The sequence below is a fragment of the Rhineura floridana genome, chromosome 2, assembly GCF_030035675.1.
Source record: "Rhineura floridana isolate rRhiFlo1 chromosome 2, rRhiFlo1.hap2, whole genome shotgun sequence".
In the NCBI taxonomy this organism is placed as follows: domain Eukaryota; kingdom Metazoa; phylum Chordata; class Lepidosauria; order Squamata; family Rhineuridae; genus Rhineura; species Rhineura floridana.
Window position 1 is genome coordinate 174,436,936 of NC_084481.1, and position 18,085 is coordinate 174,455,020.

The window sequence follows — 18,085 nt, forward strand, 5'->3', positions numbered from 1 at the left end:
ATAATTAAGTACTATACAAGGGAATTCACAATGATGACAGTCCCATCCATAAATGAACATTCTAGGTCATCCATGAAGATCTTAAGAAGGTGATAGGAAGGTTAACCAACCTTATCTCCAAATGACAAAGCAGAGAATTAGGCATTGAAATGGTTCATGATTCCGAAATCCTTGGATTAGCCAAAAAGTGTAATCCAATACATATCTACTCAGAAGAAAGCTCCACTGAGTTCAACGAGTCTTACTCTCAGGTAGCTGTGTATAGGATTCTAGCCTGTCTGCAAAAAGTCCTTGTAATTAATAACTTTAAATCATATTGCAAAGGAAGTAAGACTTCTTACAGGTGTAGAAATAAAAGCCATTTTGCAACTCATGCCTGATTCACTTCAAAATGCCTTTTTTTTTTTGAAGTAGCAGTCCTTGATTACTGAAGTACTTGCTTAACAAACACATTAACACTTGTGGTGAGAAGTTGTAGCCAGTACCAAAGAAGTTGTTCACTCTGCTGGCACCAATGGAAATCCACAAAACCAAGACAGAAATAACTTTTCCATAGCCTTCTAAAGGATCGGCCAGCGATGACAGAAGCATCTTTCACTATTAATGAAAATAAGTTTGCTATGAAGTTTTAGTTTATGAGCAAGATTAAAAAGCAAACAATCCTTTCCCATCCATGCCAAGGGCAAAAACAAGACACTCCATTATATGGCAGAGCAAACTTCTGTTGGAATATTGAGATTCAAGATGACTTGGCTCAAAGCAGCAAAAATTGTAATTGGTCACCCTTGCCAATGGTTAAAACTGTCTAAACAACCAGAGCAAGCTAAATAGGGAAATCTTTGAAATCTAAGTAGAAGATCACTCTAAAATAAAACAGAGTAATGCAAGCTTAAGCTTCACTAATAGATTGTTCTGAATTTTAACTCTGCAACGCGAAAAAGGAAAGATCAGTCTGCACAGACAGGCAAAAGTTAATTCACACATGATATTTTCTCTATATGGGTGTACACTGGTATAGGTACCCTCATCCCCCAAAAGCCTTGTGCAGTAGTGTACGCTATCATATGGCTGGTGTACATTTAGAGCTGCAAGTGGTAGCAGATATACATCTACAAGAGTAGACATGTGTGATCTTTGCACAAGTGTACATGGGAAATTTTCCTAAGCGTTGTACACTCAGGTGACTGAAAACATAATGTTTCTGTGTGAGGTAGCCCCAGGATATATGGGTACCACAACAGCAGATCATGGATAATGAAGTCTGATCTACTGTGGCACAGCCCTCCCAATGAGAATGTCAAGTGATTTCAAGCTTAAGAGACACACACTCTTTTTTGTTCCACACACATTTTATAATTCTATTTGAACTCAGAGAAAGCTCTGCAAATATTTCTATCAATCTATGGCTCTCTAGCCAATTAGATTCTTCTCTGACCAATCAACTCTCTGTACCACGTAGCCAATCCTAATTCAGAAGTATTGCTATGGCAAAGAGGTCCCTCCCCTTGGTTTGTCCGGTTGTCAGTCCTTGCAGGAAGGCTGGTACCCCATCTGTTATAATATTTTATTTATTTATTTATTTATTTTATTATACTTGTATACCGCCCCACAGCTGAAGCTCTCTGGGCGGTTTAGAGTAACTAAAAACATTAAAACAAATACAATTTAAAACAGATCTTATAAAAACAATTTAAAACATAATTAAAAAATTTAAACAGTATAAAACACATGCTAAAATGCCTGGGAGAAGAGGAAAGTCTTGACCTGGCGGCGAAAAGATAACAGTGTTGGCGCCAGGCGCACCTCGTCAACGGATCATTCCAAAATTTGGGGGCCACCACTGAGAAGGCCCTCTCCCTTGTTGCCATTCTCCGAGCTTCCCTTGGAGTAGGCACCCGGAGGAGGGACTTTGATCTTGAATGTAGTGTACGGGTGGGTTTGTATTGGGAGAGGCGTTCCATCAGGTATTGTGGTCCCAAGCTGTGTAAGGCTTTTTAGGTCAAAACCAGCACCTTGAATCAAGCTCGGAAACATACAGGCAGCCAGTGCAAGCGGGCCAGAATTGGTTTTATATGTTCGGACCATCTGGTCCCTGTTACCAATCTGGCCGCTGCATTTTACACAAGCTGCAGTTTCCGAACAGTCTTCAAAGGCAGCCCCATGTAGAGTGCATTGCAGTAATCTAATTTGGAGGTTACCAGAGCATGGACAACTGAAGCCAGGTTATCCCTGTCCAGATAGGGACATAGTTGGGCCACCAACCGGAGTTGGTAGAAGGCACTCCGTGCCACTGAGGCTACCTGAGCCTCAAATGATAGAGATGATTCTATAAGAACCCCCAAGCTACGAACCTGCTCTTTCAGGGGGAGTGCAACCCCATCCAGGACAGGTTGGACATCCACCATCTGGTCAGAAGAACTACCCACTAGCAGCATCTCAGTCTTGTCTGGATTGAGCCTCAGTTTATGAGCCCTCATCCAGTCCATTGTCGCAGCCAGGCACCGGTTCAGCACACTGACAGCCTCACCTGAAGAGGATGAAAAGGAGAAATAGAGCTGTGTGTCATCAGCATACTGATGGCAACGCACTCCAAAGCTCCGGATGACCGCACCCAACGGTTTCATGTAGATGTTGAACAGCATGGGGGACAGAACTGACCCCTGCAGAACCTCATACCCGAGAGTCCAGGGTGCCGAGCAATGTTCCCCAAGCACCACTTTCTGGAGGCGACCTGCCAAGTAGGAGCAGAACCACTGCAATGAAGTACCTCCCACTCCCAACTCAGCCAGTCTCCCCAGAAGGATACCATGGTCGATGGTATTGAAAGCCGCTGAGAAATCAAGGAGAATCAGCAGAGTCACACTCCCCCTGTCCCTCTCCAGACAAAGGTCATCATACAGGGCGACCAAGGCTGTTTCTGTGCCAAAACCGGGCCTGAAACCCGACTGAAATGGATCCAGATAATCGGTCTCATCCAAGAGTGTCTGGAGCTGGCCCGCAACCACTCATTCAAGGACCTTGCCCAGGAATGGAACATTTGCTACCGGCCTATAGTTACTAAGATTTTCTGGGTCCAGGGAAGGTCTCTTCAGGAGTGGTCTCACTACTGCCTCTTTCAGGCAGCCAGGGACCACCCCCTCTCGCAGAGAGGCATTAATCAGTTCCCTGGCCCAGCCGGCTGTTCCATCCCTGCTAGCTTTTATTAGCCAAGAAGGGCAAGGATCCAGCACAGAAGTGGTTGCATGAACCTGTCCAAGTACCTTGTCAACGTCCTCAAGCTGCACCAACTGAAACTCATCCAAGAAATCGGGACAAGGCTGTGCTCTGGATACCTCGCTTGATTAATCTGCTATAACACTGGAGTCTAAGTCCCGGCGGATGCTAAAGATTTTATCCTGGAAGTGCCTACCAAATTCATTACGGTGGGCCTCAGATAGTTCTACCTTGTCCCTGGGGCCAGAGTGTAATAGCCCCCGGACAATTCTGAAGAGCTCCGCTGGGCGGCAGAGTGATGATTTGATAGTGGCAGCAAGATATCGTTCTTTTGCTGCCCTTACTGCCCCTAAATACAGCTTACCATAGGCACTTACCAGTGTATAATTGCATCCACCAGGAGTTCCTCTCCATCTGCTCTCAAGCCGTCTCCTATATTGTTTCATCGCTCTCAGCTCTGGGGTATACCATGGAGCCGTACGAGCTCTACACATGAGAGGGAGCTCAGGAGCAATCATGTCAACCGCCTGGGTCATTTCTGTATTCCACAGTTCGACCAGGGTTTCGACAGGAGCGCCAGCCCTATCAGCCGGAAAACTCCTCAGAGCCCTTTGGAAACCATCTGGATCCATTAGTCTCTGGGGGCGGACCAACTTAATAGGTCCCCCACCCTTGCAGAGGGGAAAAGCTGCTGTGAGTCTAAACTTCAACAAGCAGTGATCTGTCCATGACAGAGGGACTGATGTAAGGCCCCCCACATTCAGCTCACCAACTCCATGTCCAGTTGCAAAAACCAGATCTAGAGTATGCCCTGCTACATGTGTTGGGCCAATGGCGTATTGGGACAGTCCCATGGTTGTCATGGAAACCATGAAATCGTGAGCCGCCCCGGATAAGGCGGCCTCAGCATGAATGTTGACATCCCCCAGAACCAACAGTCTGGGGGATCTCAACAGTACACCCAAGACCACCTCCGTCAGCTCAGCTAATATAAGGCCTATCTAACACAGTCACCACAGCAAATTAGGGAGGAGTCAAGGAGAAGAGTCTAGTCTGCTTCAAGAACAATGCAAGTCTCAGTTTTGTCTTTCTATAATAAATATGAAACTTTTAAAAATATGCATTTTGGAGGGGAATGGATGGGGAAACAACTGAGAGGAGAAATGTCAGCTGCCCTGTGTGTGTGCTTTACTGCAACAGATTGTTTTGCTTGCAGGGGTGGGGAGTGAGTGAAGTTTTTTTAAAATTAGTATTGATTAACACACACACACAGAGCAACAGTGGACAGTGTGAGCCTCTTTCTATACTAAAGTTTTATCTGAATTCTTAAGCTATTTGCATTTTTTTGTGAATAGGCTGGGGGATACTATAGGGGGATTGAGAGAAAGAGTGGACTATAGTGTGTGTCTCTGCACTTGACGGACTGTTGTGAGGGGGCTAGCTGGTGAAGGTGAGTTATTTTTCAATTTACCTGCATGCTCACACTCAATGTGCTTTTTTTGGGGGGGGAGGGCTGTGGATGTCTTCCTCTCCTGTAAGTTTGTTTGCCCAGGACAGCCATTAGAAACAAGGCCAGCACCAGAACACCATTACTCTTACTTGGGCACCAGATGTCTGCAGCCTCTGGTTGACACCCCCAGCCCCATCTTGGGTGATGGCATGTGTGCGCACTGACGCAGTGATGCCCTCACTGCCACCTTGGGTGATGGCAAGCATGCGATGACACAACAGGAAGTGTGACGTGGTGTATTGGGGAGGGCGTATGGCTCATGTGTAGTTCCTGCACAGGGTGAGAACCTGTGCAGTGGACTGAATGACAGGAGAAAGTTGCCAGATACCTTCAGAGTGAGAGTCTGTAACTGGCAGAAGGCTGGCCCTCCCTGGGTGTGAGACAGAAGGGGAGTAGATGTGCCCTGTGTAAAAATATTGAGTGGGTCTGACTGTTCCTAATTCTCACAGAGGCCTACTGGGATAATTGATCAGATAGGTTTTGTAGGTGGGCTCTTGCTGGGTCCATATCAGGTGTTTAGGAGGAGTCTTAGTAAGGAGGGACATGGGTGATGCCACCCCAATTTCAGTGATCACGGGTAGAGGGAAGTATAGCCATGGGGAGGTGGTAAAATACCATAGAAGACAAGGGCAATGCTATCTACGCCTTGTTCCTCCCTTCCACTCCTCTCATGGATGGGTTCCTTGTTGCTCATCTGCTGTGCCCACTGGCCTGTGTGTGTTGTTGTTTAACGCCAGATAGGTACACAATAAGACCATACTCATCCATGATGTGATCGTGGATGAAGGTGCCTGTTTGGTGTGCATTACCGAGACCTAGGTGGGTGAGCTGGGAGAAGTTGATCTGATCCAGCTTTACCCACCTGGATACTTGGTGCAACACCAGCACAGGCTGCAGGGATGGGGGGGGGGAGAGGAGTTGCTGTGGTCTACAGAACTTCCAACTCTGTCACCAGAAAACCCCTCTGTCTTAGAGCTGGCTGTGAGGGCCTGCACCTGGTGTTAGGCCAAGGAGACAGGAAACTAGGGTTGCTGCTGGTGTACTGTCCACACTGCTGCCTGGCAGCTTCTCTGACTGAGCTGGCAGAGGCCATCTCGGCTGTGGTATTGGAGGAGCCCAGAATGATACCCCTGGGTGATTTCAATGTCCATTCTGAGGCTGCCTCTAGCGTTTCAGGTCAGGACTTCATGATGACCATGGGGCTGTCTGAAGTTGTCACCGGCCCAATGCTAGGGCAGAGCACACCCTCAACTTGGTTTTTGCTCCAGATGGAGGAAGGAGTGGTCTGGAGAAGGGGGTGGTGGATGTCTCCCCATTGTCATGGAAAGACCACTTCCTGGTGAAGTTTAGACTTGTAGCTCTGACCCTTACCTGCAGGGGTGGTGGACACATTAAGATGGTCCACCCCCGGAGACTAATGGAACCCACTGGATTCCTGAATGCCCTGGGGAAGTTCCCACTAGATAGAGCAGGTGACCCTGTTGAAGCTCTTGTCACGCTGTAGAACAGCGAGGCACACTGGGCTCTTGACACAGTTGCCCCCGAGCGCCCTCCCTGGCATTGTGGAGCCCGGCTTGCACCTTGGTACATCAGTGAGCTAAGGGCAATCAAACAGGCTGGATGACAGCTAGAGTGCCAGTGACAAAAAAAGTGCTGTGATGCTGATCAGGCACGAAAAAAATGTCATAACCGTGCCTACTGTGTGGCAGTGAGGGTGGCAAAGAAGGCCCACTTCTCTGCCTCCATCACATCCTCAAGTAGCCATCCAGTGGAGCTTTTCTGTATTGTCAGGGGTCTGTTGACATCAACTACAGGAAATGGAGACTTAGACCCTTTGGAGGCCCACTGTGAATTGTTTGCAAGTCACTTTGAGGGTAAAGTTGCTCGCCTCCGTAGCAGTCTTGATGCCCCATGCACATCTACTGTAGTCCCCAATGAAGTGTCCAGTGTAACATCTGCTGCAACTTCTTGGAAACAGTTTCAGTTGATGTGGCCTGATGACACAGACAAGGTGCTTGAGATGATGTGGCCAGCAACGTGTCCTCTCGACCCTTGCCCTTGTTGGCTTATTAAAGCTTGCTGAGGGGGTTTGACCAAGTGGATCCAGGGTGTGGTCAATGCATAATTGCGGGAGTGAGTAGTTCCAGCCGCCCTGAAAGAGGCGGTGATCCGACAACTCCTGAAAAGGCCCACCCTGGACCCACTGATCTGCAACAATTACCGACCAGTTGCAAATACTTCCTTTTTAGGGAAGGTGATGGAGAGGGTTGTGGCGCAGCAATTGCAAGTACTCTTGGATGAAACAGATTATTTCGACCAGTTCTAGTCTGTGTTCAGGCTTGGTTATGGGACTGAATCTGCCTTGGTCGCCCTGATGGATGACCTTTATCGGGAGAAGGATGGGGGAGTGTGACCCTGTTATTCTTACTTGATCTCTCAGTGGCTTTTGATTCCATTGACTATGGTATCCTTTTGGGCCGACTTGGTGAGATGGGTACTGGAGGCACTGTTTTAAAGTGGTTCCAATCCTATCTCCAGGGTCATTTTCAGAGAATAGCATTGGGTGATTGTCTTTCGGCCCCCTGGCAGTTGTGCTGTGGGGTGCTGCAGGGTACCATCTTGTTCTCCATGCTGTTTAACATCTATATGAAGCCCTTGGGAGCGGTCATCAGGAGATTTGAGGCAAGGTGTCAACAGTACGCTGATGATACCCAGCTCTATTTCTTTGTAACATCTCAATCGGGAGAGGCCATGCAAGCCCTGGATCTGGACTCGGTGGTGGGCTGGATGAGGGCCAATAAACGGAGTGAATCCTACCAAGACGGACGCACTGTGGGTTGGTGGTTCCCAAGTTTGGATAATTGGTCAGTTCCCTGATTTGGATGGGGTCGTACTCCCTCTGAAAGAGCAGGTTTGTAGTCTGGGGGTGCTCCTAGATCCATCTTTGTCGCTAGAGGCCCAGATGACCTCCGTGGCTAGGAGTGCCTTTTACCAGCTTCGGCTGGTAAGACAGCTGTGGCTGTTTCTGGACCGAGATAGAGTGACCACTGTTGTCCATGCACTGGTAACCTCCAGGTGGGATTACTGTAATGACTCTATGTGGGCTGCCCTTGAGGTTGGTCTGGAAGCTGCAGCTGGTGCAAAATGCAGCGGCGAGACTGCTCACTGGCTGCCAACATGTCACCCCGCTGCTGAAAGAACTGCACTGGCTGCCTATTTGCTACCGGGCCAAGTTCAAGGTTCTAGTTTTGGAGTACAAAGCCCTATAGAGCTTAGGACCAGGATACCTGAAAGATCATCTTATCCCTTATATACCCAGTCGATCACTGCGCTCTGCAGGTGAGGGCCTCCTGCAGATACCATCTTATCAGGAGGTCTGTTCTGCACAACATAGGAAACGGACCTTTAGCGTGGTGGCACCTATCCTGTGGAACTCCCTATGCTTAAATATTGGACAAGCGCCATCTCTGTTATCTTTTCGGCACCTATTGAAGACCTTCCTCTACCTTATCCCAGTCTGCTTCTGTGTTGGAATTACTTTTTAATATGTTTTTAAACCTTTTTTTAAAAAACAATGTTTTTTAATCTTTTTTTTAAGATGTCTTCAAAGCGTTTAAAAAATGTTTTTAAAAGATGTTTTGTTTTAATGTGTTTTAAAGTCTGTGACGTTTGAAAGTGTTTTTAGTGCTTTTGTTTGCTGCCCTGGGCTCCTGCTGGGAGGAAGGGCGGGATATAAATAAATAAATATTTTAGTATCTGCCGGTTGTGTGTGCATGTGGTGATTGTGTCACCTGGGAGAGTGTTGCTCCTGCTCCACACCACTGTCTGCTTCTGCCCCAAAACCCAATGCTGGATGGGGGTTGCGGAGAAGGAGCTCCACCCTCCCAGCCACAGGGGCCCTCAGTGCCTGATCTGGTACCGGGCCCAATTGAAAAGTTGGGAGGTGGTGGTGGATCATTGTGCTAGTCCAGTTTTTGTTCCCCTTGCTAAGGCTGCACTTCTAATCCCATTTACCTGGGAGTAAGTCCCTTTGGACATACTTCTAATTAGATATGGTTAGGATTACACTATAAGTTGGTGACTTGACCAACTCAAAACTGTAGCGTTCTTTCCAGACATTATTCTGCATCAATAAAGTTTGAAGAGCAGTCCTATATATAAAAGTAAGTCTCGAGTGGTGGTAACTGGCCCAAGGCAGGTGATTAGCAAAAACAATGAGTTAAGTGAAATGTTAAACTGCACATGCTCAGAGTATCTTTTGCACCCCATGGAAGCTTATACCATAATAAATTTAGTCTTGAACACAGCACAAGATTTATTTTGTGGTAGGCACGGGATCTGCATTTCAGTGCCAGTTCAATTTTTGCTCCATTGAACTTCCTTCCAGTACTGCTTCATAAGGGATCAATGTTAGCTATTTGTGATAAATACTGATTTGTTTTTTCCCTGCAAAATATGGATTTTTATATAAATATTTTTTAAAATATTGTGCATTTCATATATTTTTTTAAAAAATTGATATTTTCCTCAAAATATCAATATTGATATTTTTGAGGAAAATATCTATATTAATATTGAAATTTTGAGGCAATTTTAAAATAAAAATCTGCTTCAGCTGTGGGTACCTGCTAATAATCCCCCCTGATCCGCTAGGACAAAAAAAATGTGAACAAATAGGAAATCTGGTGTCAAATTCAAATTTTGTGAAATTAGAACGCAACCCTATTTTGTGGTACCATTCCATTCTGGTGTTCCATTCTAGAAGAGGGGAATCCTTTTTTGGAAGCTGCACTAGGGCTTGTTTTTTAGGTTGTTTTTTCATTATTCCAAACCTGCACCCCTACCCCACCCCAATTCAAAATAAGAGATAAGCAGGCTGAAAATATATAGTTTTTTTAAAAAATGATTATTTATCAGTAATACATTTATATCCACTCCACCTTTCTTCCAAGGAGCTCAAGGTAACATTCATAGGTCTCCTTTTCTCAATGTTATCATCACAACAACCCTATTGGGTAAGTTAAGCTGAGGGACAGTGACTAGGCCTAGGTCACACCGTGAGTTTCATAGCTGAGTGGTTATTTTTAACCCTGATCTCCCAGGTCCTAGTCCACTTAATTTCTCTGCAATTTATTCCACATTCTGGAAAGATGTAGAAATCAATAAGCTGCTGGTGCTGGTGAAGTAATATTTCCCCATAGATCTAGAAATGTATGGGGTCCCGGTTTGGCACCTTTCAGACTAACCAATTCAGGCTGCAATCCTGAATATACTTACCAGGGAGCAATGCCCATGGAATTCAGTGGGGGTTTACCTCTGAGTAATGTATAGTTATTGTTGCATTCACACTAGAAATTCTGACAGCAGGGACCCCTTCTCAACAAAGAAAAGACACTTAGGTGCCAAATAATAAAAGTGTAATGCTTTAAGTGTACACTGTTTCTTTGAAAATAATGTTCCCTTTAGCTCCTTTTGAGAAGGATGGTTGCTGATGAAAAGGTAGAAGAAACAGGGGACTTGAGGAAGGCTGGGTGAGTAAAAATTCACACAGAACCTAGTGACAGAAGGAACTGTATACAGCAAGCAAGGGACATGGGATGGGAAGACAAGGAGATGTGGAGGGGGAGGCACAGGCTGCAAGAGGGAAGAGGGGAAGTGTTGCTCTTTCACATATTGGCCTAGTTTAGATGCAATAGGAAATCATGGTTTCCAGTTACATGAATGAGCCATGTACACTAATATCAGTGGGCGCCAGAGAAAGAGATCTCATAAGCAACTTCTACTTTTAAACATGCCACAGCTCCCCATGACACTTGAACTCAAAGAACAACAGCTTGTTCAAAAGTATAAGGACATGGTTTTGATTTCTTCCTCTAGTTATTTCTGTTTTTGAGTCTAGTGCATGAAAAAGGTGTCAAAACCAGAGGCCTGGGCATTAAACAGGTTAAAGTCTAGCCTGGACATTAAAATAACTAGCCAACTTTCTGTCAGCAGTTTTTCTAGTTGCAGATCTGTTACCTGGTTGGATTGGCTGTGGAAGTAGGATCTTCTTAAGTTCAAATCTTCGAAGGCTGAGGGTCTTCTGCTTAAGCTTTTGTAAGAATCACTGTGCACTACAGGTACTTGTTGGAAAAGATGATCTTTCATTAGCAAATTAGGTGTATTTTCCGGAATAGCCTGGAAATGATAATTATAATTTATTGTTATCTTTCATTTTGCTTGAATTACCCCAGCATTTCAGAAGGGTGAAAATGTTTATGTTTTTATGAAAATCAGAATAAGGTGCACACTACACATTTACATGCATTCTATTGTAAACAAGTTTTAAAGAGTACATGTTTAATCAAAATATGTATTTTAGTACTTCTTATGAAGTACTTATTGAATATACAAGTAACAAGAACAGTCCTTCAGCCCTACAATTTCCATGATTGCATGGTATGGATATGACACCACACAAACTCTGTTTCCCAGTTGTTAATTTATGCATCTAGAAAACATCACTATAAAAAGGACTGTATGCCATTTCCTTTTCCAAGCAGTAATTGGTACTGAAGAAGTCTTGCTATTTGTCAGTCACCTGACCACCAACTAAGTAGTGAAATGTCCCTGGTCTGATGGTTCTGGAAAATTCCTGAAATACAGCAGCACTATATGAGTTGAGTGTGTGACTCAGTTTCACTTCCGTAGCAGAAGGCCACCAAATTGGGCTGGGGGAGACAGTGATCACTTGAACCCTTATATGAAAGACTATAGTTAGGGCAAGGATTTCCATCAAAGTTAACACTACAGTGGCGTTGTAGCCCAAATTTTGTTGGAAAAGGTTGCCTTAATATTTAAGACATCCCATACATTTCTGTTTCTCCAGGAAGAAACTCATTTTGTGAACTAGTTTCTGGGAAGTGCACTTTACATAGTTCCATTTCCATTTTATATTTATACCTTCCAGCACCTTCAACAAAAGTATTTTAAGGAACTGTTACTTGCAGTGGGGCATTATGTTTAATTGACAAAGATGCTCAGCCACCTCAACAAAGGACAATATACTCTACAACCTACTTTAAAGTATCATTCCCAAGTACTGAAGGAAACTAGTTAGTGCATTGTAAGGTAAATACTAGTTAACTCCTTAACTTCCTTAACTGTAGAAGAACAGCACTAATCAAGAGCTGAACTAATTGTTCTGAAGTCTCCCCTAAATGAAAATACAGAACTTAGAAGAGCATGCCAATGTTTGCTCTAGGACATAAAAGAGGGTGGGCAGGCAACTACCAAGTCTTAAAATACCAGACACCTTATAGATCATAGCTATGAAATCTAATATATTTCACTGGATCCTCAAACACAGGACATGAAACTCAAGAAGGCAGTAAAAGCAGACACCCTAATTGCATTCACACAGAACACTCCAGTTTAGTGCTACATGGACAAGCTTCCACAAGCCCAAGCAATGTATTGGGCTTGCACACTCCTTCCTACCCATGACCATGGTTTAGGGCTACAAGGTCAACAACTATTGAGTCTGAGTACCTCATATGCTTCCCCTTGTCTATCCTCTACCCATTTGGCCAGGACGTCTGTCAAGAATTTTTTTTGCTAAACTTAAAACCATAGGTTTACAAAGGCTGTCCAAACCATGGCCTGAAGATTTTCTTTTTGAGAGGGGGGTCTTGGGCATGGACCAACAAGTTTATAGTAACAGGGTCAAACTATAACACAGTTTAATGGAAAGCTGGGTGAGTAATGGTACATTATATTTTTTCATATTCACCCAAGAGTTCATTTTCTTAGAAGAAAAGCATTACTTCCAACTAACAGAGGAACGTGTTCAAGCCTCCACGAAGTTTGTGAGAAATGTATTATCGAGAGATAGGTTTGAAATGTGTCATTTTCCCATAACTCTGCTCAACCAGATAGTGCTATGAGGAGCTTTTCTGACAAGCCCCATATGCACTAACAAATTTCAAGCCTTTCTGGGGTCCAATGACCTCACAGAACAGTTACCACACAACCTCCAGTAATACGATATGATTAGCTGGGATCTGTTGCAGCACACAGCATTGCACAGAGCTGGGCTATACCAGTCTCTGAACTTCAGATACTCCTGCTGTTCGCCAGGTTTTGGTTTGCTGACACAAAGTATGGGATTGTAATACCAGTGCAGTGGGAAACTTTACAGCCCTAGTTCATTATTTTAGGGCACCCAATTTGGTGGTGGGAGCTATATATATTTAATAAAATAGTTGACAACTTTTGTATGAACTACAGAAAAGAAAAATATTTATGCCATGTTTTCAGTACCCATCCTCCCACACTCATCCGCCTCACCATTCTACATCTAATTTCCTCAATAAATAATAAATAAATAAATGATTATAACGTATGTTTGTATGTATATATATATATATATAAAACATCACACACACGTTATTATATATAGAAAGAATAAGAAATAAAAACACTCAGTTTATATTATCCATTTCTTGTTATCCCTCCCAGTCACTATTTGCAAGGGCCATAGCTCAGCGGTAGAACATCTGCTTTCCATGCAGAAGGTCCCCGGTTCAATCCCCAGCATCTCCAGGTGGCTGGGAATGCCCCCTATCTGAAACCCTTAAGAGCCACTGCCAGTCAGTGTTGACAAAAATCAATATGAATACATTAATGTTGACATGCCATGGACCATGTGAATAAAGCTTGTGGACCATGTATGTGAATGAAGTGTGCAGACCACTGCTGGTCCATAGACCACAGTTTAGCAATGCCTGGTCTATGGTGAATTTTCACAGGATGGTGGTTAAAATAAATAAATAAAACAGAAACAAAATAGGACCCAAAAAATCAGGAAACATGATTCTGAGACTAAGAGACCCAAACATAGACTACTTTTGTATTCAGAAATAAGACTCAAAAAACCAAGTAAAATATTTTTACAATAGAAAAATTTGCTACATTAAGTTGGTTAGATATGGTCTACATCTCACATAAGACACACACATCGATGCACAAATCCCCACTTCTTTTCTACTGCCAAAGCAATTATGCACCGCCCACATTCAATATCCTTCAACCACAGCACTGGCATAGGCTAGCCAGTATCATCTGTAAAGTAACTTATGCCAGTTTTTAATGCACAACGGAAATCTGGTTTGCTCCCAGCTGCTGGTATAATAATTACTGTCCTATGGTTGCTAAGAGATACTCTGACTTTTTCCCAAGACTATTAAAACATTTCTGTGTGCACAAGCAAAAGGATGCTGGGTAAAGGCAATAAAATGACTCTCCAGCTGTAGCAGCCTAGCAGACTCAAAGCCAGATGACAGATGTAGAGAAAATGAAAACCAGACTGAGATCCTCTCTTCTTCAAAACTCCTCTCCTCACTTTTCCCAAGATGAAGCTTGGGTAATAGAATGCTGCATGCTTCTGCAAGCATTGTTAAAACAATCTTCTATCACTGAACACATGATCTGACAAGAAAGTAAGGAGACTACACTTTCATACCTCTTTCAGGAGTCTACATATTTTAAAACCTTTTTGCTTATTAGCCCTTAGACTATTTCTTTAAAAGCTACCCCCACTTCCCATTTGAATTATGAATAAAGACTTCTTCAAAATAACCTCTGCTTTAGTGATTTTTTCAGAACAGAGCAATTACTTTCAATACTGACAGCTGTTTCCCTACAATTAGTTGCGTATTTTCCACCCTACATCCTGAATACCTTTAGCAGCGGCCTAGAATCTGCAGAATATTTTCCGGTCATTTAAGACAGAACGTTTCCCGTCTAAAGCATGTCCTAAAAGCATAGCTGAATTACAGACACAACATTTCCCTTCTTTTAGAATCCCAAATGAATGCAAATTATGAAAGCCAAACAAGGGGTTTGAGTTTACTTCTTTTGAAGAATTAAAGCAAAAAAGGATATCATCTTCAATCTTGTGCTCAGTTTATTTTCAACGAAATTAACTGGAAATCTTTTGTAGAGCGTGGTTAATCACAGGTAATTCCCCCCCACCTTAGCCCAGTTCAGTTAGTGATGTGTGGATCAATTAAATCAGAATCTTCCTACCACCATGGACAAACTAATTTTCATGCAAAATTTACCCCTTAAGTTGAACAGCACTGACACTGCACCTCTTTAAGTTTCATGGGGGATTAGACTACAGTTGGGCCCCACTTTTGGGTGACCCACTAATAGGGTGGCTTTCAATTAAGAGTAAAGCCCCATTCATACGGTGCTTGTTCCACTTTTACAGCGTTTTTCAGGCATCGGGCGCCATTTTATTGACGGAGTTCCACTTTTCGGTGGGTTTCGCTTTTCGGTGGGGGTCTGGAACGTAACCTGCCATATGAGTGGGGCCCTACTGTACTTACAACAACAAGTGGGTATAAAATGTTTGTACAGAAAATTTGTTATGAATAAAAGATTTTGGTAGTGTTTTTGAGTTTAGCTAGCTTATTGTGGCATAGGCTTCTATAGACAAAAGCCTGCTCTATGAAGCCTCCAAAACTAATGACACAAACTGCAGCAATGTACCAGTTCACACCAGTTACCAGCCTGCAAAAAAAGAAGAAGTACTAGCTTGCTGGCTGTGGAGGAAGGGAAGCCTTTTCCTCTGCAATGAGCGCAGAAACAAAGTGGGCTCATGGAAGAGGCACAGATTAATCCATGTGTCCTCCATGAGCCCAGTCACTTGCCTGTATGGAATTCCTTGCTGCATATGGCTACCAGATGAGTTAGTAAAGCCAATACTGTTGTAAACTATGAAGTCTTTTTTCAAAAAGTAAAATGAATAATTACTTTTTAAAAAAAATATTGTGAACAAAAGTTCAGTGGCCTTGGCAATTGTGAGCCACATCCTGTAGTCTACAACAAAGATGGGCAATAGAAGCGTGTCATAAGCATTACCTCTATACATTGCCCCTATACTTTGGCACTCTTTAGTGCTGCACTTTGTGACAATTTATTCAGTTCCTTAAAGAGCAAGCACAGAATACAGCATCTCTCCCTTTTCTAGCACGCAGAATAACACACATTTGAGAACACAAACTCATCTTCTCCAAACCTACTCTATAACAATGCAGTAGAGAGACAGATCATTTTACATAGGCTGGTCAACATATTCTGACAGGAATTATAACAATTCAATTAACAAACTTCACATACTATGTTATGAGCCTTCCACTAAAGCTCCAAAATGACATGAAATTACAGCCACTGTCTTAACAGACACCTTATTCAGGCAAAACTGATATGGTATCCTATCTTGTTGTTAGTTCCAGGTTCACCACTATGTTGGAGCTGGATGGCTGTCAGTGGTACAGTGGTGGACCTCAGATTTATCTGCTCACTGGACCAGATACATGGAGTCTATACAAATGAAGCTATCAATCCATATTACAAGTACCCAACTGGCAACCAGTATCATCCACACAGAATGAGTAAGTGCTGAAGGCTCTCTTGTGCCTTTCCAAGTTTCTGCAGAGTCCAGAAGCATATCCAACCTGCAAACTTGACCCTTCAAGGGGGTGGGAAACCCCACCAGGGATCGGATGAATTCCACATCAAAAGTTGTTGGTTCTCTATCTTATCTTGATTAAGCTTCAGCTTGTTTACCCTCATTCAACTCAGAACAGCCCTCAGATACCGGAAGGAGAAAAAAGTAATCAGAAATGTAAACGTTCATTTACAGAACATAATTTCTGATGAAAAATGTGGCCAAGCCGCTTTGACTTTATTACCGGATAAAGAGATTAAGAGCTCCTGATCAGTACCTCTACTTTTGGTTGGAAATTCCTAATCAGTTTAGTTAAGCTAAATATTTAAAAGCGCTTGCTATGAAAAATCCAAAAGATAGGATTTTCTTTGCTCAGGGCATTGGCATACTTTTAACAAATTATAGAACTTCTGGATTTTTTTGATGGCAAACTCCAAGGGCCACATTTTCATTGTTGTGGCAGAAAGTGCTCTTGTCCTGCTTATGTCAGCCTAGCAGACCCATAGCTGAACAGTTTCCTAGAGGGCTTGAAGCTACATGAATACCAGGAGACGTTTTAGAAAGCAATCAGTGAGGATGCTTGTAGATAGGATATAAAGGAAAGCTCTTTTATTTGAACCTGTTCATGTGCTGGAATCACTGGAGACACCCTGCTTTGAATTCCTTTACTGTTGAAGGTCATGTGTAGTAGAAGCATAGTCTTCTTAGTGGTGGTGCCCTCTACTGCGGAATATCTATCTTCCCAAGAAAGGCATGCCATACACATCTGTGGAAGCCTTAAAAATTAGTGAAAACATTTGTTTCCTGTTTGGCATTTTGACATTGTTGAACGAGATGCTATTTATTTTGACTGCTGTTTTGGGCTGATAGAACTCTTCCTGATCCCAATGAGATCAACAGAGGAAGCCATAATAAGTGATTAAATGTTCTGCAGAAGTTTATCCCAGCATTGTTGAAAAGGCATTTATTTTTATTTGCAAACTTTCCAGGGGAATATTTCTGAATCTTGCACTAGAACCAAATTTTCATCAATTAGAGAGTTCCAAACGATATTAGCAGACAATTTGTACCCATTAATTTTTATTCTCTACACTGTACAATGCTACTCTAATTTCTGCACAGCATGAACTCATCCTTCTAAAGGCTAAGCTAAATAAAACCATATCTTACTCTCTGTTCACAAGATAGTTTCTCATTTCCTATAATCATACTGGTTGCTTTTTTCTGCATTTGTTCCAATTTATTTTATTTTTTCTCAAACATGTATAAGCATTCCAAATGGGGTCCATCCAGGTCATTCTACAGAGTTAGTAACAAATCATTGCCTAATCAATCCAAAAATTGATTTTGTCTTCTTCAAAACAGTGCAATACTGTAACAACATTGCATCAATGAATCAGGCATTTTGTGATCAACCAAGAACCCTAGTTCTTTCTCCTGTTGCTGAGCCCCCAGCCAAAAACAAGAATGTCTCTTATCACTCTAAGTTCACAGCCTTCTTCTTGGCAGGGCTCAGTTTCATTCCATTTCTATTACTACAGTTCTTGAGGTCATCCAGTTCTTCCTGTGCAACTTCCTGATCCTTATTTTGTATTAATAATGTCTCCCAAATTAGTGTTGTCTGTTAATGTCATGACTCCTACTTCCCTTCCCAATAACATTACATGTGAATTACTAAACAAAATCAGCTTCAGGACTATCATCTCTTTTAGATACTTTCCCTAAGTTTAAACATTTCTGCTTTTAATCTACATAATTGTAACATTTTTTAAAAAAACTAGCTGTATTCATAACCATCATTTCCACTGAAAACGTTAATTTCCTAGGTGGTTCTGTATCAATTCCTTTATTAAAATTCAACTATT

The 18,085-nt window shown here is 42.9% G+C and overlaps 1 protein-coding gene across 1 annotated transcript in view; it reads right to left on the reverse strand.

Annotated features, from left to right (window-relative positions):
- Positions 1 to 18,085, reverse strand: part of SPRED1 (sprouty related EVH1 domain containing 1) — a 99,122-nt gene that overhangs the window by 6,128 nt on the left and 74,909 nt on the right. Inside the window, exon 5 of the mRNA XM_061611505.1 lies at positions 10,742 to 10,900. Within this exon, the coding sequence (XP_061467489.1) occupies positions 10,742 to 10,900 (159 nt within the window). The remainder of the gene's footprint in view (positions 1 to 10,741; positions 10,901 to 18,085) is intronic.